This window comes from Leptonotus elevatus, chromosome 2, assembly GCF_054856555.1.
Source record: "Leptonotus elevatus isolate MCC_2025b chromosome 2, RoL_Lele_1.0, whole genome shotgun sequence".
Classification (NCBI taxonomy): Eukaryota; Metazoa; Chordata; class Actinopteri; order Syngnathiformes; family Syngnathidae; genus Leptonotus; species Leptonotus elevatus.
In genome coordinates, this window is record NC_141240.1 from 24964997 (window position 1) to 24990569 (window position 25573).

A 25573-nucleotide genomic window follows, 5' to 3' on the forward strand; every position below is an offset into this window, starting at 1 on the left:
AAATCAATAAATGTATTGATACTTGATATTGAGGAGCATTTGCACTGCCTTCCGTGTGTGCGTGTGTGTGTGCGTGTGTGTTTGTGTGTGCTTAGAATCCAGAGGAAGGACATGAATCTTGCTCACAGGCACTTTCACTTTACCTCCCTCAAGGCCGACACTGTCAATAAAACTTGAGGTGTCTTGGAGGTAATAAGGAGGTGAGGTGTGAGGAAGATATTTGTGAGCGGCGATTCATCTCCTGCGTCAGAGCACTCGGTGGAGTACGGATCTCTGTCAAGGGCAAACATCTACTTTCACCATGCATTCTCTGTAAATTGGCAGATCAGAGGTGGAAGACTAGTATCACAATTTATTCACTTTCAGAACAAATTAAGTGAAGTGGGACAGTGACATGTCTCTAAGTACACATTTAAAATACCAGATGTACTGTAATTAGATGTGTGGTGAAATCCATATTATAAAAAACAAAACAAAAAAAAACGATGTGGTGAAATCCATATTCTGAATTTCATGAATAGGGTGTATATACCTATTTTTATGTGCCGAGTATAAACACTGCTTGGAGCATAAATTCTCAATTGGTGCCTGCACTCAAGGAATGAGTTTACATCCCTCCCTTCCCTTCGTACAATTTTTCTTCCTCAAGGAAACAATCAAACTCGCGGACGCGGAAGTCATCGTTCACGAGTGTCACCGAGCAATCCATCATCTTGCTGTTTTCAGCTCTTATTTTAGGTCTCATAATACGTCTGTGAGTAGCAGTCTGAGTCCAGGGCTAATTATATCAAGGAGTTTGTGATTCATGGCCTTCGCGTCGAGAACATAAAAACAACTGCATGTTTCAAACTCAGAAAATGGTGGAAGTCGTCAAGCACTTTGGGAGCATGTTAGCTCTCTGCTGTATTGCTGCAGTTGAGGTTGAGTATTGTTGACTCAACCTGATAAAAGTGTGAAGGATCACATGGGCTCACTGTGGCCTGACAACAACCTCTTGAAGGGGCTTGACTAGCAGGCTTTTGGGTTACAAACCGTGTTGTGGGCTATTTGTTTATGGATTTGATGTTGTTGTTGGTTTACTCCCACAAAGGAGGTTATGATTTCATTTGAACATTGTTTTTATTTATACAGTAGAAATTCCAAAGTCAAATAACCTAAGTGTCGTACATTTAAGAAGCAAACCACTTTTCTTTATAACAAATAGGCCTATTTCTTTAAACTTACAACATAAAAAGGATGTTACGCAAAGACTAAACTGCAGCTCACTAAGATTCCAGGAAATCTGAAAAGTAATGAATTCCAGATTTTTTTCCTCTAATTTATGCAACTTTTTTGTCAGAGAACAAAAATACCTTGCTGAGCAGAGGGCTAGTGAGGAGGTGGGACCATTTATGAGGTAAGGAATGAGGGGCATTCAAATGAACATGCTTAAAACAATGGCACCCAAAAAGAAAAGAAAAGCAACGGCGACGAATTAGACACCTTGATGACCCCAAAACAAAAGGTCACCTGAGTACCCGTAAATACCAAAACATCAGATCTATTGTTGAAGTGAAGTCGTGTAAAAGCCTTTATTGTTGTAATGTTTTTTAGCTATTGCAACAGAAATAACTGATTGGTATTATTCTCAGTTGTTAAATGATGCCAAAACGGTACAGGATGCACTTTGGTTTATAGTTGTTGACAACCTTCGCCCTGATTGTTCAGTGGCCTTTGAGGATGTCTTAGCCTTTGCTACACAGTAGTTGCTGGCAAACAAGAAATTAATAACAACATATTGCAATACAATTTTAAAGACCAATTCTCTATTTGTGGAACACATTTTGAGAACTTTTTTTTTAAAGGGGTCGTAACATCATCTCAGTCCTCTCGGGGATTGACACCTGGTCAACTCCTGGCCTTGCTTTCAGGTCCACACTCAGTTCAGGGTTTATTTGTCTAAGGAAATGAAGTGAAGACTGCTGTATTTGTGGAGTGAATCAAATAAGTGTAGAGTATTCATATTTAGAAACATGTATGCATAATGATTAACTCTATTCTGGTGTAAATTACAAGTTCAATGAATTGCTGGACCTCATGATGACCTTCGAACATCTACTGTACTCGATGTTCCACTGAACAATACCAGCTTAGCTTAGCTTAGCTGTCAGTCCCCTTTGGCCACAGTAGAGAGCCAATTTGCACAAGAGAGGAAATTGAGGGTTTCGCAAGAAAACTAACCAACATAGTGGAGACGGCTCCCAAACTCCTGAAAACGCAGCTCTTCATTTGGAGCACTTTATTACCCTTTGCCTTACAAATAGTTGATCACGCTGCACCTGATGAAGGCCTCTCCCAGGAATAGCGAGGATGTAACATGTCGCCCGGCGCCATAAAGCAGGGCGGTGTTGTTGGCGGAGTGGTGCCTGTATGTCGCCATGGTGGCAGTAAAGCAGCCTTGTTGCTGACCGGGACGCATTCTCCTCCTCAGCATGGATTGATGCCATAAAGCACAGTTGGAACACAACCTTTGGACGACCACTTGGCACACACACACACACACTCAAAAAAACACCTGCACCCTTTTCTCACTGAATGAAGTCATACAGGTGTGTATTATGCTGCAGTGGTTTTGTGCAAGTGTGATGCTTGCTAAATGTGCATACAAAGCAATAGGATGTTCAACTTTTAGGTTAAGTGATATGATGGCGGTTCAGTATTTACAGTTTACATCTGTCATTTCTTGCATTATTAATACAGTAGATATCATTTAGAGATCAGAAGGTCACTCTTCTACGCAAATAAAGTATCAACAGCAATCTCTGATGTGGATGCTTTTGTAAACATTTTGCATACATATCTACTGTATTACTGTTTTCTAATGAGTTGAATACTTACTAAGAACGGAGAATAAGTGGTTTCACATCGCAGTTTGCGAGTCATGATTTGCATTTAGCGCATCATTAGAACACTTTGAATAGAAAAAGGGAGAATGCCAGGTTTTGAACATCTGGAAAGAAAACGGTCCCAAAAAGGTCGGCTGGGTTGTACATATGTTGTGTAACACGCCTACGTCAGCTACATGAGAAGTCACAGGTCAAGGCCAGCTCAGTGCTACTGCACCAGCTAGCTAGCAACGAGCTTCAGCTGGCTTGCTAGTGTGGCTAAACACATTGTGGAGTTGCTTATCCCCTCCATGGTGGCAAATGAGTTACACTTGACAAGTATCATTCTCACCAAGGGATGACAAGGAAAAGATGAGGATGAGGATTTTGTACAAAAGAAAAAAGAACGTGATGTGGTACATGAGTGACATGTGAAACTTTAATATGTTTGGGTTATTTACCAATTTCTGTTATTGAAATAGTAGCCAGTCAAAGTTAATAGTTGAGAACTATTTAAAATGCTTTACATTAAAGTCTATGATTAATCAAAAATAAGTTGGACAGCTTCAAGCATTAACAGGGATGTTTTAAATGCACATATTACATTTTGGGACAAATGATATTCCAACTCATGTTAACTTTTATGCATTTTTCTGACTATTGAATCCCACTTTGCAGTTTATTTTAGAGTATTTTGCAATAGGACTATTCATCGCCGTTTGTATTATTTATTTCCTGTTAGAATACAGTATGTTGGGTTTGGGGGATGATTACCATGACCCGTTGAGTATGTGCAGAATGCAGACCTGGCATTGGCAAATTACTGATCGGGTCGTGTAAACTGCTTTCAAATAAATTATAAATAGTTTAATCCCTAGTGTGGAATTAACAAATACTCAACTGTACTTTAAAATGGCCCATTTTTGGGATAGAAATATGAGCTCTTTTATGTAGTGAAATTTACTGTTTATTACAGTCATTTGTTTCCCATCAATCAAATTAATAAATAGTAAATCAGTTCAAGCTGAACAGATTCCAAAGGACTTTGATAAGAGACAAGAAACAGAGTAAAATACTACAACAACATATAGCTTTCATTATTGACAAAATACAGACAATGCAATTACATAATGTTCATAATTATTTCACACTTCTGCTGATTTTTTTTTTTCTTTTTTTTTAAGGAGCCATTGGACTTTTACAGTCCAACGTTTGGGCAAACCTCTGATATGTATGCAAAACACCTGAAACCGAATAACTGGGGATTCAATTTATAACCGTCATATCACACAAATTAATTGCTCACATAACCCTGCGCGGAGGTCACGCAACATGGCCGATCCGAAGGGGGGGGGGGGGGGTGAGCGGAGTCAAACAATATTGTGTACGCTGACTTTTAACTGCCCTTATCTCAACATAAATAATGCGTCTATAAAAGTCAATCATCTACATGCTGGGGATTTGTTGTGTTCAGCAGCCATAAAAAAGTTTTTCTGCAGCGAGCGTAACATGTCCTCATTGCGTTCGTTTAAAAACACAACTTAATTTTTTTTTTAATGAAATTTAAACCCATGTCTGTTTTTCTCCTTTTACAAGTCATATGATTGTCTTTGCATTGGTTCATTTTTCTTGCTCCATAATAGGTAGTTTGTGCTTGTGAAGTCCAGGTACCCTGCATCCTGCATCTTGGAATTTGGTTGACTCTTGTTTCAGTCTTTAAGTTGCAAGGCCGGTAGTACGTGCTCTCAGCCGCCCTCACTTGTGTGTGTGTGTGTGTGTGCATTAAAAGTCCCGGCCAGTAAGACATTAAGACTGTGTGACTGTTTTAGGGCTCACGCTTGAGATAGAGCGCACCAGGAGTTCTGTGGGGCCATTGATGTTGGAGTAAAGGTATAATCCTCGTATTTAATGTCCAAATGTGCTGATGACACTGTAGCGTTCAACTGGGTAGCCGTCTGCTGAGGAAAGGAAATAAATAAATAATTAGGATTCTTACAAACCCAGTTTGGTTTGTTGAAATGCCAGGCTGAAGACATGCCCGTTTCAAACAATAGCATGCTTTTGTGTCATATACTAATACATTTCTGTAGTGAAAAGATAGTGGAAGTACTTTGTAATTCAGATAGGGTTACATTAGGAAGAGACAGAACAGCCATTTGCTTTCACTGTAATCCAAAAGGTAAAAAAATAATAGCTTAAAGACGCGACCAAAATTGTGGAGAAACAAACCCAGCATATGTATAGGGATGATGATTTCTGGATCTGGATTCTAGTAGTAGTAGTAGGGCACTTTGTTTCACAGAGCGCGTCATAAGATAACTCTATATGTCGTGCCATTTTGGCTTGGGGAGCAAAATATTCATAGGAATGAAATAAAGTTTCTCCCGCAAAAAAATTGTGTTAGTATTTTTCCTCTTACAGAAGATAGAAAGAACTTGTGCCTTTTAATTTTGTGGAAGTACTAAGCAACAACGTGCTTCCTTGACCATTAAAGCTCTTGACGGGAAATATTCCTTACTGCTTTAAAAGTGGACTCTTTTTTTTTTTCAATTTTATTTCGAACATGTATATAAAGAAAAAACAGACTAGTTATAAAAGTAAATGTGTAAAGAGAAAATATGCAAAACATATGAAACAACAAACACAACATTAAAGTAACATAAGAAAGTTTCGCCCAATCATGAGCTTCACATACATGTTCGAAAAGGAGTAGGAAGAAACATAAACATTTAATTGGGACTTGACTTTTTAATAGTTGCATTTTTATAATGCTTGCCCTCCCATTAAGTGTGAAACTAACAAACAAAACAGTTTAGACAATCCCTCATCCACACTAATTTTCCTTTAATAACAATAGAAATCAACTTGGGGTTTATGTTTGCATTAACTGTTTAATTACCAAATTTTGTTGTGCAAGTTCTCATTGCAAGACATCAGTAGTTCGTTTAGTGACCGTATCAACATACAGAGAGGTAAGAATTGACGTGCTGTATATTGATAGAAAAAGGAGATTACCTGAGAGGCGGATGTGACCGTCTGCCCGGCGTAAGGTGAAGAGGTCATGCTGGGTTCACTCTTGATGGTTGAGGCGTGCTCAGAAACCGAGAGTGACGATGGCGAGCTGCTGTCAGAGCTGATGCGCGCTCCTAAAGAATAATATGTTTTTCACACGGGACTTCAGTTTCATACCGTTTATTGCGATAGGCAACAATACAATGAAATTCTCCATTGTTATTTACTATGTATTGTTATCTGATGAAGTAGTCGTACAAATTGGGATTGTAAATTGTAACATAGCTGTATATTGTATATCAAGGTTTTTTTCATCATTTTATCATACCTGTGTATATATATATATCACAAATATTCCTGTAGCATAATTAGGCTATAATAATTATCACATACAAACATGTGACATCTCAATTTTTGGGGGGTAAGATTAAATTCAAATATACATTATTTGCTCCTAAATTCAGCTGTTTAGACTTTGTTGATGTGGGTTTTTACTTAATTTGTTGTTCCCATGTTGTTAATGTGAGTGTGTATATATATATATATATATATATATATATATATATATATATATATATCCGAGATTTTAATGCAAAATATTTGCATGATGTTCATGCTTGTTTTTTTTTTATTTGTGTACACTTTTGTCCCACCTGCAGGTAATTTGTTCTTGGGCATCTTGGGTTTGCGCTTCCTCGTCTGTATACTTTCTTTCTTCATGGCCAGAGGTCTGGGCACCTGTAGGGAGGAGAGAAGCAAAATCATTAGTTGACAACAGAGGCCACGGTGTCATGACAACCCCCACAAGCTCCACTCCCACACTGCAGCTCTGATAACAGCGACCACAGTGCCCTTGGAGCGGCATTATGCTGTACAAATATTAGCCGCTCCACACTGTAAAGCCATCGTCACGCCAAACGGTACAATTTAGTTCAGGTCACAACATGGTTCGGAACTGTAAACCCTAATCTGGCTTGACTGTATAAACCAACCAATAAATTCCACTTCGATGAATGTGACAGCACAGTGCATGCACTGGCATCAAACACAAATGGCTTTGAATCCTCTCGTTTGGAATGAAAAATGATGCGTTTGAAATAGGAAGAGGTCCAATTGTCTTTGATTCAACTTTTGAGGATACGGTTTTGTGGGTTTGGATGGATGGATGGGTTTCCATTTCTTTTATACGATACAATTAACTGTTATTACAGTAATAGCTATCCATCCATCCATTGTATAGAGAGCTCGTCCTCATTCAGGTCACATGAAAGATGGAGCCTATCCCTGCTGACTTTGAAGAGAGGCAGGGTACACCCTGGACCGGTCCGCAAGGCACATACTGTATTGATAAACAACCATTCACTCTCACATTTACGCTAAGAGGGCAGTTTAGAGCCTTCAATTAACCTTACATGCAAGTTTTAGAATGTGGGAAGAAGCTGGGGAAGAGCCATGTGAGAACATGCAAATTCCACATCAGAGATCCTCAAATGAGATTCGAACCCAGTAGCTCTTGACTGGAAAGTAGCGCTAACCTATCAGATACGATTAAAAAACAATAATGCTTTTTATGCTGCTTTGATCCTTTTTTGTAGACTTCAAACATTTTGATTGCGGTGATAAGACAGGTGGGTGGATAATCAATCTGGACATCACTTTGAGCCAGGGATCTTCATTGATCTGAAGCAAGAGTGCTAACCACTCAGTCACCCTACAACTACCACACCAAATTGTACCTGCTGTGGGTTCCACAACAGAAAGGTGTAGTTTAAAAAAGAAAAAGAAAAAAAAAAGCACACTACTAGATGTTTTGTCACTGTGTCACTGTCGACAATGGAAATGACCTAAAATGCCTACTAAACCGAAACAAGACTTAAAGTAGGGTTGCTGCAGAAGCTACAAAGCGTATTGACACAAGAAGAAAGACCAGAGTGGTGGCGTCTGGTCGGTGCTGGATTACACTTTCCTTTCTTTGGTCCTTCCTCGGGTTTCCTGACGGCGGTGTTCGGTTTAGGTGAACGGTATGGGATTTTTTAATAGGTTTTTGGTGAACTAATGAATACACACACACGCACATACAAAATAATAATTAAAAAAAAAAAAGCAGAAGAACTGAACATCAACTTTTATCCAAATCGCTTTAAAAACCATGCAGAGGCCCGTGTGATGCAACATACCCCGTGCAGTTTCATGTAGAGCCCACAGGCGTTGCACACTGGCTCTCCCTCAGCGTTACGTCTCCACAGCGTCGTGGTGCTAGTGTGACAGTTGGTGCAGCACAGGCCAGCTCGGCGAGATGTGGTCTGCTGTAGGTGAAGACGAAAAAAAAAGCAAACTTTACATTTTGGTTTTGGCTCAGACCCAAGACGGCGCTCCCCCTGGACTCCATTTTAAGTCAAACTGTTCCCTTGAAAAAGAATCACAGGATGTCAGTACGGGACCCGGAACATACGACAATGATGAATTATTGCTGCATGGCCAAAATAACTAATGAGTCATTAGTTGGACAGCCTTTTAACAGCATCATAAATAAAGATTATTTCTCATACAAAAGCAATCTTCTAGTTTTGTAAAGCACAAGCAACCACGTTTGCGCTGAGAATCTTACAAACATCTCGTCCAAGGGCAAGGTCCCAATGGACAAATAGGTTGTGAGGTAAAGGGGGGGGGGGGGGGGTTGGCAAGACCAATCACAGCTGCTCTACAAAAAGGTAGCAAGCTTGTGGGAAAAGACCAGCAGTGAAGCCTTGCCTTGCCTTGCCTTGCCTTGACACCCCCCTCACCACTTGCAAAGCCCTTCTTTCCCCTACAAACTGATCCTTTGACAGAGCAACGTTACATTAAAAGTCAACTGAAAAAGTTAATGAAGAAGGTGTAATTGAAGGGGGGGGGGCACAGTGGGACAAAAAGCCCGGCTTTCTGAATGTGACCTCTCTGTCCCCTTCCATACTTTTGCAGCCAGTAAAACAATTCTTTTGAACATGTCGTAATACATTTTTCCTAAGCTTCCCGTAAAATCGTCAACATTCACCACGCAGACGACCAATCACACAGATAGCACATGAGACAGACATACACGTATATGCTGAAAAAATGTTGCGCAAACCAGACTGCTAGGGGCCACAAAAAAAAAAATCATTCACAGATCATTCCAAATAAGCAATGTCAGTTGACGAAAAACTGCCACACATTGACAGTCAATTTATGACAAATTAAGAGGTGATGTAAACATTAGGGGATAAAGCGCAGTGGATCAGTAATTATTGTTATTATTGAACGTAATCTATGAGGCTATGATGACTCATTTTTTGGAGGGGAGCTTTGGGAAAACAATCATGTGAATCGAAAAAAGCCCTGATGCTAACACTAATGAAATATTGTCATCTACGATATGCTAGCTTGTGTCAATGATGTTGTAGTGCATGCAAGGGTCCCCACCGCAGTTAGCCCCCAAGGACCACAAGAGTAGCCCAAGGGCAAGGGCAAGGGCAATTCAGAATGAAGTGGACTGAATATGAATTTGCATTTTTCCGTGTTCACATACACTTATTCTGGTCATGAAAATGATACACTCGGAAATAATTGGCCCTATTAGGTGTGTTGAAGTTGGGCAGACCTGGCACCGACTGGGGTAGAAAGTTGGCTAAAATGTTACCAGGTCCAAGCAAATTTCTATAAATGTCTTGTTTTGTTTAAAGCACAAAGGCGCGTCTGCATTGATGATGGATTTAGGAAATCAGAAAAGAGACTGAAATCAGAAGATTTAGACTTTCCAAAATAAAATTTAAGAAATGGTTAAAGGGTTTTTCATTTCGAGTCCACTTAGCTTGCCAGCAAGAAGACTATTTCACACACATTGTCTTGTTCAATGTTGATAATTGCCAATTGCTAAAAACATTCCATTATCTGACTACTTATGCTTTACTGTCATTGTGTGTTACTTTCTGTGATTTATCCTTAACTATTTGCCCCACCCACTTCAGAAATGATGACTTAACTCCTGAAAATGCGCCATGAACAATAAATGTTGCCGTAAAAAAAAGTTGTATTTGCCGACTGACATCATTACTTTGATTTATACCCATATATTGTGACTGTTTAAAAATTAAGAAACTATTTACCTTAAAATTATGAATAATTCACACAATATAATATATAGAGGTAACATTTAATTTATCTCAAATAAATAATAATTGACTTTTGGATGACAGTAATTCAGCGCAAACAGTATTGAATAATAATGTTATTTGGTATTTTGGCTCTGTTATTTAACTTTTCTTTGGCTAGCATTAGCATACTATATATTTTAACTCATTCACTGCCATTGACGGCTATAGACGTCAAAAAAGAATTGTATCTATTTCTATTAGTTTAAATTTTTTTTCACTTTTGTTAACAAGAGTATGAAAACCTAGATTTGTTTTATTTTACATTTAGAACAGATATGAAATTTGTGATTAATCGTGAGTTAACTAGTCAATTCATGTGATTAATCCCGATTAAAAAACAAATTATCGCCTGACGCCCCTAATTTTTAGTAATCTTTTTTTAAATCACGTCAACAAGACTAAACATTTTAATTGCCTAACAAAAGTGGAAAAAAAATTAAACTAATTGAAATAGTTCAAATGATTTTTTGACATCTATATCCATCAATGGCAGTGAATGAGTTAATATGTACGTTCCATAATTGTTCTATATTGAAAAAGGTAGTGTTCCATGTATCCAGATTCCAAATAAGTCACATGTCTGTGCGTTTGCAGACATTGTTGATAGTAAACTTTATAAGTTGAAACTTTGTCTTACCAGTCGTTTCTGAGGTTTGATGAGTGGCCTGTTGATGCCGTTCATCTTGTGGTAGAGGCCACAGGCATTGCACAGGTAGTGTCCGGTGCCGTCTCTGCGCCAAAGTGGCGTGGAGATGGAGCCGCAGTTGACGCATTCCCTGCCCTCGGTGGCCATGTCTTCTATCAGATCTGAGCACACGGTTGGAGCACTTTTAATAAAACACAGTCTCAATAGCGGGCAAATGAAAACATCATTTACATACATTTTTCTCTGTATCTCAATAGAGTTGCTTTGGAGACGTATTTCCCAAGTGAACTATCTGATTTAAGTTGCTAGAAAACACTAGTAAAAAAAAATGCAATTAATCGCGATTAATTACATAATATTGTGCAGTTAATTAGTTAAAATTGTTAATCGTTTCAATTCTATTCAATATTCAGCACTAAAACTAATTATAGTGGGGAGGTTCTGGTTTATAGGGGCCGTTATGTGATGAAAAGCCGTGGAGGAATTTAAAATAACACCACTGGAGATACAGCAAAAGCTGGATTGGGGAGACATCAGACTAATGCAGGGAATGGGGAGGTGGGGGTGTTTTCAGTCAGAAAAGATCCAGGGGTCCCTTCTATTCATCACAGCCCTGACACACAACGGACTCCTGGCATCAATTGGCCAAAACGTCCAATTACTCATCCAATCTAGGGATGCCATGCATGGCTGGGCAAGTTAAAAAAATCTAACTAAACAAGCCTGGAATTACAATTGTATGTGAAAATGATACACACTATAATGAATGTTGAGACAATCTTTTTCCATAGATGTTATCTGCTAATATGAACACAATTTGCGTATCCAAAACAATTACAGCTCTAACACTTATGTATGAATTGACCTTCATACTGTGGGATCTGAGGATTTTTATGATGTACCTCCAGACTGGAAGATGACCGTGGATTGTAGTTGTTTAGGACAACACTTTTTTATGTATTTATTTACTTTATGTTTTTAATCATTCATATTTTATTTGAGTTGACCATTTCATTATTATTGTTAGTTATATCAATTTGAGTGCTTTTCAAAAAAACAAAAACAAAAAAAAACAGTTTCAGCGGTTTTATGTGAATATCATCACCTCAACACTGGCATTGTTAAATTACACTTAAAAGACACAAACATCAATGAAGATTTTCGTTGAGTCATTTTGATGTAAAATGTTTAATATAAAGGAACATTTTGAGTGTTCTTGATCACAGTCTTTTGTGTTGGAGGAGGTGATAACTGCTGATGGCTCGGAACAATGGGCTCTTGCGTCCGTGTGTATTGAGCCCTAAAATCAAAACACTGCACTGTTGCTCAGGGATTGGATTAACATTTTAATTGATTGCTTTTCTCGAGAAGAATGTGTATTGTCTCAGTCCAATTCAGGGGATATTTAAAATGACTTTGATTGATTCAATGATTCCACTCACTGTTAGGCCACCATATCCTTATAAATAGCAGCAGCATATAATCAGAATTTATTACACACAAAATTGACACAGAATGCAGGAGGTGATATTGCTTTAAAAAAAAGGGGGGGGGGGAACAAAAAAGTATATTAAAAATAAACACAAAAAGGTCCACTGATAGAATTGTCAAATATTGGCCAAATACAGTAGGCTATTTGAGGCAGGAGGTTGAAAATTATAATGAGGTTACAATACTAATAAAAACTACAAATATTCATGTTACATTTAAATGCATTATTTCTTACATGGTCAATGCAGTTTGAGTTTTTAGCCTTGATCAAGATAACATGGTTTGATTCGGGAATAATCTAATAATGTCATGATTTATAATGATGATTATTATCATACGCAAAATGCTTCTAATATTTGAAACCTTATTCATCTTGAATTCATGGGCACAATATTAGACGGTCTTAGTTGCAAATATTTTTCTTCACGTTGTATTTTTTTGTATGAATTACAGCAACATATTTTCAAGAGTGTAGATTTGAAAATATAACAATAGCCTGATATAAATGGAGGTGAATAATTTAATACAGCTTTTCCATTTGGTCTCAGATGCAGTGGACAGTAAAATGAAGATTTGCCATGTTACATTTTTGATTAAAAACAAAAGTTCATTTAATTTAAATTAATTTTAAAAGTAATAATAATATAATGCTTTTCACCTAAATCTTTCGAGAAAAATGAACTCTTTTCCTAAGGGTTGCCGTGCAATAATTTCGATTCCATGAGGGGAGGCCTTACCCAGACTGGAGCGCCGTGTCGACATGCCTCCTTGGCGGCCCTGCAAGCTCATCACTCCGCTCTCGAAAGGTCCCGGCGTCCAGGAGGAGGTCGCCATCTCCGGGCTCATGTAGGCGTACGGGCTGGTGTAAGAGCCCCCGACTTGGCGCACCAGGGCCCCGCCAAGCTGGTCCGACCGGCCACTGTTGCCGAGCACAAGCGGGCTCTGGTAGGCGGCGTCCCGGCCGGTGCTGGTGCCCAGCGGCGGGCTGTGCGAGTACGAGAAGCCGTGAGGGCTGCTGGACGCGAACGACGAGCCGTCCGCGGTGCTCTGAGGCCAGCCGTGGTGGGAGTGATGATGGTGGTGGTGGTGGTGAGCCCCGAGGCCGTGGGACTGGTGAGGCGGCTCGCAGGTTTGCAGGTACGGGAGGGTGGGCAGCATGCCCGGGACCCTGGTGGTGGGGACGTAGACGGGCGAGTTGGGCGAGGGGTGCATGTAATTCCCAGTGTCGTGCGTGTAAGGGGACTGGTTGGACGATAAGGTCAGGCTTTGATACATTTCCCTCTACTCTTTCACGTCTTCCTATAAAAAAAAAAAAAATGGCTGAGGGCTGGTCTCAGTCTTCGCGGGAGACCTTGACCACGTTCCTTCGATCTCTCCCCAGGGTTCCTTTCAGCAAAACACCACAAAAAGATATCGCTTGGGTCATTCCTGAAATTGACATTTTCCGCCACCACTTGAAATGTGATCCATGCAAAGGAAAACAACCATGCATTTGTTGTGTAAATTGTAAAATTCAACTATATACACATAAAGTGGAACTGAGGTTGTAAATAAAAATAACTCTTGAGCACCCAATTTTCGTCCTGCTCCTCCCTCTTGACCACCAACGTTTCAAATCCCGATTTAAAAAAAATATATATATTTTTAATGAAATAATTTCAATATGCCCTCAATTGAGTAATTATATTTTGCTATGCCTTGACCCATTTAAGTTGAAATAAATGATCAAAACAAGTTGTGTTTGAACAAATCATCCTCATCACGTCAACCATATTCCGCCTCCAACTAACGCATGCTAATTAACCTCATTTATCCTGGAGGCAATGAACTCATCACAAAAATCGAAATCACTCAAACACGCACGCGCACAAACACCTAACATTGACGATAACGCGCGGAAGGATACACGAGGAACATTATTTGGTTCCAAGGGCTCTCTTGCAGTGTATTATCTTACCAGATAAGGCCAACCAGGTGATAAAAAAGGAAACAAATCAGTCCAGTCCTGGAGGGGTCCAAATATCACCCACAGGAGAGTTGCACCCTGCAGGCGAACTTTGTGGAAGGAAGGAGAGTGACTCAAAAGCATGCAGGCTCTTCAACGAACTAGTCCTTTCATGTAAGTCCAGCGTTAAGAATGTTTTCTTCTTTCTTGTGCCCTCGTGGCCCCCCGTCCCGTGAAGATAGGGACCGTCGCTGATAATTGCTGATAGGCGTGTGTGTCGAGGCGCTCTCCCACTGGAATTTTTGTACACGCTCGAGCAACACGTGACCTAGCACGGAGGTAGGCCCAAGGAAAGGGTTGTGGAGGATGGCGATTGCCCCCCCCCCCCACCCCCACAGAAAGGCCTCTGACTGGGAGTTTACACCTGTAGCCTATGCAGGATATATTTTTTCTCTGTCTAAAAGAAGACCGCGACAAATTCAGGTTATACTACAGATTGGATCATCATTAATTAATTTATTTTACTTACTTACTTAAAAATCACTTTTTAAGGCTAATCTGCTGTAAAATGATATCAGACCTATTAATCACGCAATTAAATTCACGTGGATGTATTTATTTAGTAGGCCTATTTTTTTTCCTATCCGTATTGACATGTGACACGCAATACAATAATTACTTAATCACGTCAGCAGGATTACTCAATTTGATAGGTTGTTTCCTTGCACAGAGAACAAATTCAAATTTGGACTTGCATGGCATGAATATTTATTTAGTCATCTAACTGCCAAGTCTGCCATTAGCAAATGCTCGCTTGAAGACGAAAATAGGTCAAATAAATACACGTGGCGCTAATAGTTAGATAGATAGATAGATGCTATAAAAAAAAAAAAGTAATGAAATAATAGTTTCTGCGCTCATAAAACGGCGAAGCACTGGGTCTCGTAAATTATTACGAGGGCTTTAGGTCTCCGTGTGTGTGTGTGTGTGTGTGTGTGGAGGATAAAGGCCCTGTGAGAGTGTGTGTGCGTGTGTGCGTGTGTGAGTTGGGGTTTTAAAAAGTACCGTGAATGATTTTTCCATCCAAATAGACTATGGGTGAAATTGTTCCTGATAAAATTAGATTTTGACTCCACGAGTGACACAATAAACATATTTATGAAACTGAAATATGAAATAAGTAGCCGAAAGGGGTATCGATGGTGATGTTATTTAAAACAGTGACATGAATTGACATTTATTTGTCAGTAAAACAATGATAGCTCAAAATAAATAATCATTTAAAAAAGGCCTATAAGTAAGTTTAAATAATCGAAATAGTTTATAGAAATTTCGAATGAATTAAAAATGTTTTTTAAGGTAAAAGAAGGGGGACACAAGTTAGAATTACATTGTGACTCGTCGATTGAAGTCTGACTTTTTCTTCTTTTTCGCCACCTCCGACTAATAACATTAATTGTCTCGTCTGCAGTCTGCTAAGGCCTCGCGTTCGGGTACGACTTCACCCACACGACTGGAGTCTGTTTGCTTCCCTTCTTTCGTTTTTTTGCTCTTCTAAATTCCAACATTGAATGCTTAATTAGCCAAATTGTGAAACATTTTGACTTGTTGCACTGATGCATTTATACGAATTTGAAGGCATTAAATAATTTAGATTCAAATGTGGCAACAACGTTTATTATTATTATTATTACTATTATTATTACTATTATTATTATTATTATTATTATTGCATGTTGTTTTATTTCGGCAAAGTTAAATATCTTTCATTATGAGAGGAGAAAAAAAAACAATTATGCAAGCCAAGCATAAAATGTATGTTCTCACATATGTTTATTAGAGCTCATGTTGAGCTAAAACAATTTATCTTGTTTTCATCATGAATGGGGCTTAAAATATTGAAGCACTGCAATTATTGTTCAATTTAATGTGCTGCAAACTTTGCACTGTACGTTTGAACAGTAGCAATAACAGAGCATGAGGGGTGGTCCACCAGGAATAAAGACACTACTGCATGTGGCTATTTTATCTTTTTTTTTTGTTTTGCTATAGATTAAGTACTACCCTCTGTTTGTTTTAACAAATTTGGCCAATTAAGGTTATTTGTGCTATATTGTGTTTTCATTGAAATAACAGAAATTATATTCTCTTCAAAATCCACGTGTAAATACCTAATACTTCTGATGCTACAATTATAAAACCAGACTTCATCAAAATTTTTACTTTATTGTTTGGTTTGTCTTAAAGTTATACCCACCATTTAATTATGAACACATAATATCAGAATGTCTCTTCAAATAGAAACGTATTAAACTGCAGGCAGACATACAAATTTATATACGATTCAAGCCATGGAAGAAGGAACAATGCAACAATGTTAATTCTTCCAGTTAGAAATAGAATGTCATGCTCAACCTTTTTTTTTCTAGAACATGTGCTGAAAATGCAATACACAAAGTTGAGTAACCAGGGCTCAACTGTTAACTGTAGCTACATTTTCTGTGTTTATTTATTTATTTAATTGTACTGGCTACTTCCTGGTTCATAGAAAATGACTGTATAGGAATGGGCTGACTGCCATTTTGATTTATAGAGGGCACATTCAAATGAACTCCTTGATCTGCACCGTTGAAACTGCTGAAGTCGGTTTTGCATAATCCTGCTCAATAACTATGACTACTACTAGTTCTATGAGAACAATATGTCCATATCTGTACAGTGGAACCTCAGGGAAGGAAGGAACGGAATTTGTCACACAGATTTTTTTCTATTGTCAAATATAATGATTAATTCCATGACATTTGTTGTGCTTATTTGTATAAATTATTACTATAAAAAGAGGATGTCCTTTTGCTGTCATAAAACCTTCACCTAGACAACGTATACAATTATCCTCCAGTTAAAATAATACATCAGAAAAATGCAACAACAAAATAATGTGGACGACCTTAATTCTGCTGACGAGTGAGTCGTTGTCACGCAAGAGCCGAAAGAAGCACTTCTAACGATAAAATGTGTGTGCCCTTAACTTTGATGATGAGTGCCTCATGGTTGGGATTGGGCTCTAAATCATCTCGCATGTACACTAGCACACGCAACTCACAAACCCTGGGTACATTCTGTTCTTATTTTATGATCAATGCATCATTGACTTGGGGACATTGAGCAGCCACAAGAGATGCCACTTGTCTTCCTCACATTTTTTGCCCTTTTGCTTGTTGTTACGTTGTCATCTCCGATAAGCTTCTGTGGTGGCCTTGAATCAAAAGAAAAAAGAGCGAGGGAAAAAAAATACCAACGCAAAATCCAAATTCTTTTGGAGACAATCCTTTGATGCTTAACCCTCCCAAGAATATTATCATGACAGCAGAGACTTTTTTTGAAGGGCATATTTCTTGAAAACGTGAATTCCGATTTGCTCGCCAGGTGAACCATTCCAGTTAAGCAGGCGTGCTTGTTTTGTGCTAGCTGGATTATATTTCACACATTTTGCTTCGGCTAATATAAACTCTGCGTGCACCGTCTTGCATCAGACCTGAGACAAGCGGGTTTAGCACATGGAGTAATTCCCGTCTCTCACTACAGGAGTCAGATAGCGAACATACGAATGAGGTGATTGGTGAGGACTCGCTCCACCACAGCCTCATTTACAGTCTCCATCACGCTTGGTGCTCATTGGTCTGTGTCGAGGGAACTGTGGTAATACGGCTGGCTCGCCGCGGTCACGCAGTGGTTATGTCAATAAGAAGCCAGCTTTGTAAATGTGGCGGATATTCCGTTGCAGGCCCCATATTTGCTGTTTGCGTCAGTTTAAAGTTTCTTTTTGGACTGCCCGGACCAGCCCGTCTCCGACTTAGGCCTTGCCTTCGGGTCCAGAAAATACCTTTCAACTTTGATCACTCGCAAACTGTCCTTTCCTGCCACATTCTTCAGGCCGGGGTGGAATTTCAGTCTATCTTTAATTTACATGCCTGCGAGATAAGTCAGGAATTTCCCAAAGGTATTTATTGTCTATCAAAGAACATGCTTGTGTGCGTGTGTTCATGCTGCCACTCATGTTTTAGAAGTTTTCGCCCTAATTCTTTGTCATCGGGGCAAATTGATGCAACGATCGGTCCAGATAAGATCCCAACTGGCCTTCCTTCATTCATCACGAGGGAAAAGCGTTATCACCTCCAGCCTAACCCAAACCCACCATGACCCTTTAGCAGTGACATGCTGGAATATACTTGCAGCTCTGCCGGGAGCAGCCATGTTGGAGAAGACGCTAAGGAGTAAAAGTCAGATAGGCGCTATCTCGGCGGCAGATTCCCGCTTCATCCCTCCTCTTCACGTGATGGCAGATGACTGTGTTCACCAAAAGCTCAAACTGTTATTGGCCTCTCTTTTGCTATACAGATGGAGTGATGCTGGATGTGGACAGACAGTACTCATGCATGGTTAAAATCAGTCCGCACCCTGTGAGTGTGTGTGTGTGCGTGTCATTGTGCGTGTTATAGGGGGCTTAGGCATTGACATGTTTCAAGATGATTTTACAAGAATTTAGTAGGAAATCAGTCAAAGAGTTAAGCGCTTTATTGTTTATGACTGGCAAAATAGTGGCACACGTGGATATAGCCTCACATTTCGGAGTTTTCGAGATTTGAATTTTAGCTGTGCAGTTTTAAACGTCTCCCCTTTCCTTGTGAGGGATTTCTCCACAAGACAAAAACGTTCCAAAAACACATGTTCATTGAAGACTCAAAATTGTCAACTGCTGTGTGAATGGTATGTGTCCTGTGATTGGTTGGAAACCATGCATGCAGTTCTGGATGGAAAAAAAATTCTTCCAGGCGACTAATCATTATCAAAGTTTTGAAAATCTTGTTTTTAACAAGAAATGATTAGGAGGTGTACCTGTATCCAATTATAGTATTTTGAGCAACATATGACAGGATATCAAAAAACACACACAAATATACTAGTTTGGTATATAATATGCTATTGTTGTTGTTATTGTTTTTAAATTGACCTAACTTATATTTCAATGGAATAGCACACATGTGCATCATGGATGGGCAACGTAAATGATGGTAGGGGCCTCCATTTTAGCCAGGGGGGCACATAAGGCTGCACACTTAACCAGTCCTAAGACAAAAATGCAATTTTTAATACGGACGAAATAATATGTAGGCCATGTTTATCTACAGTATAATGATACAACAATATCTTCATATATTTCATTCTAATATTTATGTGTACCCCCCCCACCCCTCACTATTCAACAATAAAGGGTTTAATGCAAACAACAACACAACATAATGCTGTCTTTTTTCCCAGTGCAAAGGGCTGTCATGCATAAAAATGACAACAAACCATTATTAAGTCAAATCATCTTTATTTATACAGCGCTTTCAAACAGCCATAGCTGTCACAAATTTTGTGCATTTTTCGTTTCTCTTTTCTTTTTTCTACTTTTCTTTATTTCTCTCTCTTTCTCTCTCTCTCTCTCTCTCTCTCTCTCTCTCTCTCTCTCTCTCTCTCTCTCTCTCTCTCCTTGTCCTGCATGTCATTCACTATCCCCAAATGAATAGGCAGACTCACTCACCTGAATGATACGATACAGTAATGGGCAGTTCTCTTTACTTTGTACAGGAGCCAAACAAAATCGATGCATCGATGCAAGGTGTCCCAGCATTTCACCAAGAGATGCAAAAATGTTTATTCTGGTAATAGAATCCTTCTCTAATATTGATTGCATGCCAGGAGCGCTAAAATGTGATGTCTGCCAGCCGGCCGTGAACAGTATTATTGCAGCTCAGAACTGAAGTGGTAGAGATAGCGTATTAGATTTGCTCAACAGTCAATTGAGGGGCCACTCAGAGTGTGACTGGCCGGGATTGAGGTGGGCCGAATTTAATTCGACCTTTTACTTACCCCAAGCCCAAGCATTCATCCAAGGCAAAATGAGTGACGTGGCTTTCAAAATTTGCCAGTAAGAGTTAATAATATCACTGCTAAGATTAAGCCTTGAATGAACATGTCTACCAAAACCAGATCACACACCTTTCAATGTAAGGTGTTTTTCACACGAATACAAAAAAAAAAAAAAGATAGCTAATGTTTGGGTAAATATTTGTATATCATGATTTTAAACCATACCTGACTGGAGCAGAGCCTGACAAAAATGTTACATAACTTCACCAAGAAGTCAATGTTGCGGCTGTGAGAAATGACAAGAACACATTTAACTTTTCGAAATTGCCGAAAAGTACAAGGATAATTTAAAATTTTCAGAAAAATGGATCCCAAAGTCTCAAACTTCTTCATTGCTAGTGAGTGTAAAGCCAGCAACTTTAAAATTGCTCAAAGTGTTCGCATAACCATAATGCATACATGAAACATACTTTTTTTTTCTGATTGTATTGACCTTGTATCTAGGCCAACTATAAATTGCGTTCATGTAAAATATGACAAAATCCCTCAATTTTGGCATCATCTACAAAAAGCTCAACACAAAGAAATTGCAGTATTGATTCTAAATCATTGACATAAGTAATAAAATGCTTAGGGCTAAGCAGGGTTCCTTGAGGCATACCAGATGTAACTTGATAAATTCTAAACTGGTATGCATTTCTAAGGCTTCTTAGATTCTTTGTTAAATCCGATCTTTGTATGCAGTCGTTACTAAAACAAATGTAAATTCCAGTGTGGATGAAATATGACTGGCAAGTGACACACATAAGTACAAACCACAAAACATAACGTGGCACAGTGTTTACAGAAGTAAATATGGTCCCCTGTAATCTAATCTCAGATTAGCAGAGGAGCGAGGGGTCCTTAAATTACCAATATTATGGGGAAATAAGAAATTTCTTGAAAGGAAGAGTGTGATGCGGCTTTAAATGTACTATAATAATACAATTATAATAGTCCCACTAAAATACAAATTCTGTATAAAGAGATAAAGCTGCTGTTTGTTAAATGAACCATATTGCAGAAATCATTTATTGCAAATTACATGATCCGCTGCCTGCTTTATTACAGTAGTGGCTTCAAAATCCATCTTTTAATGACTAAATGCGTTTAATTCATAAATATATGACTACAGTATTGGCATTGATAGCGTGTTGTACAGTGTGGTGTAATTCAGTGATTTTAAGTGGTACCACACAGGAAGGGAGGGGCCCCAATTCCTGTTACAAGCGGCGCTTGTATCCATGACGCTTTATCCAAAATGATGTCATCGTCCACCTCTTCTGTTCCACGTTACCGTGGGTGTGACTCATAGCCGAAAGTCTCCCAGAAAAAGGATTTAAAGGGGTCGGAATAGGCCCCACGTGTTGCTTGCTTGGCTGGGGAATGTGAAGTAGGAGTCAGCCTAATCTCCGGCACCCATGGGAGACTGGCTCCTGTCTGCCTGGACGCCATGTCACTATCTGTATGTTTCATTTCAGCCTGTCAGGTCCTATCTGGGCTGCTGGTCCTGCTACTACCGCTGTTGGGTCCAGGCCGGGGAGTCGAATATACACACAGGACTTGCCAAGTACTGATAGTAACTACTGAGCTGGTTCTCACGCAAATTTAGTAGGATTTCACACAAAAACATTGCATTGCATTTAGTAGAAGAAGAAAAGTAAAAAAAAATATATATATATATAATAAAGTTAACTGAAAATTTAACTAAATAGTTCCCCGAAGTAAACAAAGTTTGAAATTGATCTCTTATCGGCCATTAGAGCTTTTTTTTTTTTTAAAGGCCAATACCAATATTCGTCAAAATGCCAACTATCGTTGCCAATAATTGTCCCAGGCGATAATTAGACTGTCCCTAATGCATTGGTTAAAAAGTAAAAAATAATAATTTAAAAAAGCTTTCAGGTGCATTAACAATAATTGGGCTGGGAAAAAAAAAGAGGCTGTTCTAAACTGAATATATAACTGTCCATGTTCAATACCACATACAGTATGTGCTTATTTTTTGTACAGTATCCAAGTAATTGTCATATAACCAAGACTATATAGACTATAGGAATTAATCTATTTACATTGTGCTCACAAGTGGATAACGAGGTTAAATTACAAGTGCAAATGCAATTTCCTTAACCCTTCAACAAAAGAAAAAAATATAACTATAGAAGGTATGCAATTGCTGGCCCATGCCGAGATAGAATGTCCCAACAACAAAAAACAATTTTCATCACACAAAAATAAACTCTGATTATGATATGCATGATAAAATGTAAAAAATGCAATTCATTCATATTTCATCATCTGCACTGATGCTGTGATGGCATGCAGTAGTGTCACTTGCAAAATGTGCTATCCACTTTTATGCAGTCTAACGCTAGTCGGTTCGTGGCTTTATTCATAAGTTGCTATTGCACCGTCATTTCTGTGTTCACAATTCTTGTTCTGCACGAGGAAAACTAATTGTTAATATTAGTTGTAATAAAAAATAAAATTGGTGTGTGTTCACTGGAACGCACACATCTGCTGTCCATGTGCGGAATGAAGTTCACTTCTCACTTTGTGTTAAAACAAGCTCATGTTGTTGGCAGCTGGATCATTATTTTAATGTACAATCATTTGCTCAGGAATTGAACACACACAAACACACACGTTCACAATTTTGGGTTAACAGGCTCCAATGAAAACACATTATACATGAAATGGTTTGTATCCATCCATCCAATGGAGGTGAACTAAATAAGCTCCATGAAATTGATACCGAGTTGGTTCAAATAAAATAATTATGTTGGAACATTTCCATTTCGAGAAATTATATATATATTATTTAACTTATTCGAAAATGGAGCAAGAGAGGGAAAACTAACAACAAATAGGTCCAAATATACTGTATGCCATACATTTTGATAGTGCAATCATTTATACTTTATTAAATTTTTGAAGTCATGAACATAGTACATATTATTATTAAATGTTATTCTGGAAATAATAGAAGCTTTGGTTCCTTGGCCTTCTGGACTGCAAACTGCTTGAACTTCCCCCACCCCCCAAGAAAAGTCCTTCCACTCTTGTTTCTATGTTACCTGACTCTGATTTTTCTTCTTCTGCATCATCACTTCGTTATGCCCATTTAAAAAAAAAAAGTTCCAATAGTTCCCATTAAGCTGTATGAGCATTTATTTGATGATTTTGACGTCCAGCCTGAAGGCCATGAATTAGTTGGCTCTTTGTCCTCGCTACTCTAGTAAAAGACAGTTTGTCATACTAGTTAGTAGAATGCCGGTGTCTTGATACTTTTCCGCTACAAGTGCCACTTTTGGCCTACTTGTATGCCATTAAAACTTATGAGTAAATGATTGTGCTGCATAAGTAGGCATGTGTCATGCACTATAGTAGCCTCCTGGACCCTACTTGTAGTGAGTTACTAGTCGCATGTACTTGTCCAACTAGTATGCCAAAAGTTGTCCTATTAGTATGCAGAGTTCTCATGCAGTAGCGGAAATAACATTACTTTGTTCTACGAGTGCACCCTAATTGTTTGGTGTGCTGAATTGAATCACTAGTAAGGAAAACTAACATACTACATGCACTTAAACTAAATATTAAAGATATGCAATAAACGCTCAAACCCTCTTTATATGCAGTGTTTGTGCTTATGATTGTTACTAGTTTCTGTTTCTAGAGCTGCATATAAGTGGAACCTTTAAAGTGGAATATTCCTGAGGTCAAGCAATTCAGCATCAAACGATTATTTTATTTATATATATATATATTTTTTTAAATAAGAGCTTCAATAAGGGAAGAAAGTGTTCCCTCATTTTCCGCTGGTGATACGTTCACAAAGAACGAGTTGCAGGTGCGTGCAGATAGCAGGAGAAAAACTCCCACGTGCGCATACAAGAGTTGCAGTTGAATTTGCAGGCAGTCTGCGTGACAGCTGGTTGTGTGGCTGTGTTGAGCAGTCCAAATGCTGGTAAATGATCTGTGTAAATTGGCCTTTTATGGGACTAGAGGGGAAGATCTTTCACACCCTGTTTAACTCTTTATCATTATTTAGTCCGAAAGGTCTCATTTTGCAGGAAAATGAAGTGGCGGCATGCTAGTTAGCGCTGATTCAATAGAGGAGATGGTGCCTTTTACTGGGCAGAAGGCGATGTATTACAAATACAAAGCATAAAATCCTTCTCTTAAATGCAATGTAAATACGAATGCTTTGAATGAAGAACAGAGCTCTAAGGTCAACTCAATCCAACAAATCTAATATTTTCATAAATAGTGCCCATCACAGGCTCAACTATACTCACCCTGCGTTCACCTAGGGATCATGTATTTTAAACCGCAAAGACCCACATTGTGCTACACTTTAACAAAATGTTGCAATACTTGCCTATTTGCACAATTATTTTCAATTATTTATTTATGTCGTCTAGTTTGGTGTTTTATAAATTGTGCCGAAAGCTGCCGAAACGAAATTTCGTTGCGCTTGCATGACAGTAAAAATTCTTGATTCTTAATTCTTGAACGGTCACATCCTAAGACATTTAATAACTATACACGCACTTTATGATGTAATTGGCTAACGTTCTAAACATCATACAAGTGTAAAAATAAGTTAACATGTCAAAACAATGTGATTATTTTTCCTCATATGCTGCATTGAGTTTGAAGGCTGCAAAACATGCTCGCTGGATTCCTCACGTCAAGCATAACCCAAACTTTTATGCAATGCATGAAAACAGTAAAATCTCTAACCCAGTGGTCAACTCCTTTCATCCTTTTGCTGTGGCTTTCTCTGTCCTTGTAAAATAAAAGTATTAATTATTTTTATTTTATTTTAGTTCACACATTTAAAAAATATGACTGATTTGAAGGTTGTGGTGCTCTTATAACATTAAAATCAAATTATTTATTATTTTTGTCAAGCAAAATATGCCTCAGAACCGTCGTCATCTGGTGCCAAGATTTATTGAACTATTTGACTGCCGTTACTGTAGGTGACCATGATTACCGTAATCAAAGAAAAGCAAAATTCCTGCCTACATGCTATATGAACAATATAACGAACATTGCTCATGCCTTACAGATGACAGTTTACAATTGTGTGTTAAGATGAAGTTGTTGACATACAGCCCTGATGTGCCGACGCTGAACACTTGCACAAGCAAAAATCGGGTCAAATAGATCATTTAATCGGCACATGATGAAATGATGATTTCATGAGTAAGAGGAAGACTCAAATAGACCGTGGCTATTTTATTTGAAAGTAAGCTTTGCGCAAGTGTCTTATTTTCTGTTTTGGTTACATGCAGAAATACAACTGCGTGTTCTCCGTAGTGGTTTATTGATATCATAAATGCAAAACACTAACCACAAAAACACGAGTGCTATCCTCACTTTAGATGCCAAAATGTGTGTTCCAGTGTTTTTGTTTTCTCTGAGAAATGATCCAAAAGGTGTCACTATTTATTTGAAGTTCATTTACGAAGCTTAATCTTCA

The 25573-nt window shown here is 38.6% G+C and overlaps 1 protein-coding gene across 3 annotated transcripts; it reads right to left on the reverse strand.

Annotated features, from left to right (window-relative positions):
• Positions 1-3823: 3823 nt before the first annotated feature.
• Positions 3824-17134, reverse strand: gata5 (GATA binding protein 5). 3 transcript variants are annotated; one of them, XM_086068840.1, is made up of 7 exons: positions 17075-17134; positions 12920-13481; positions 10683-10852; positions 8054-8182; positions 6530-6614; positions 5880-6010; positions 3824-4822 (listed from the first exon to the last, which is right to left on the reverse strand). In XM_086068840.1, the coding sequence occupies exons 2-7, from the start codon at positions 13455-13457 to the stop codon at positions 4697-4699; spliced, it is 1179 nt and encodes a 392-aa protein (XP_085924966.1). In that variant the 5' UTR covers positions 13458-13481; positions 17075-17134; the 3' UTR covers positions 3824-4696. The 3 variants fall into 3 exon arrangements, with proteins under 3 accessions (XP_085924966.1, XP_085924967.1, XP_085924965.1); XM_086068841.1 differs by lacking the exon at positions 17075-17134 and adding an exon at positions 14140-14384 and having other exon boundaries at positions 3824-4819; positions 12920-13568; XM_086068839.1 differs by lacking the exon at positions 17075-17134 and adding an exon at positions 14140-14384 and having other exon boundaries at positions 12920-13568.
• Between the last annotated feature and the right edge of the window lie 8439 nt (positions 17135-25573).

Bases quoted from the DNA above. Each gene is read 5' to 3' on its own strand.
- gata5 (XM_086068840.1), bottom strand. From the start codon at position 13,457: ATGTATCAAAGCCTGACCTTATCGTCCAACCAGTCCCCTTACACGCAC. The intron at 10,853-12,919 runs GTAAGGCCTCCC...CCGTGTGCTCAG, and splicing joins GACACGGCGCTCCAGTCTGG to ATCTGATAGAAGACATGGCC. The intron at 6,011-6,529 runs GTGGGACAAAAG...ATTATTCTTTAG, and splicing joins CAAGAACAAATTACCTGCAG to GAGCGCGCATCAGCTCTGAC.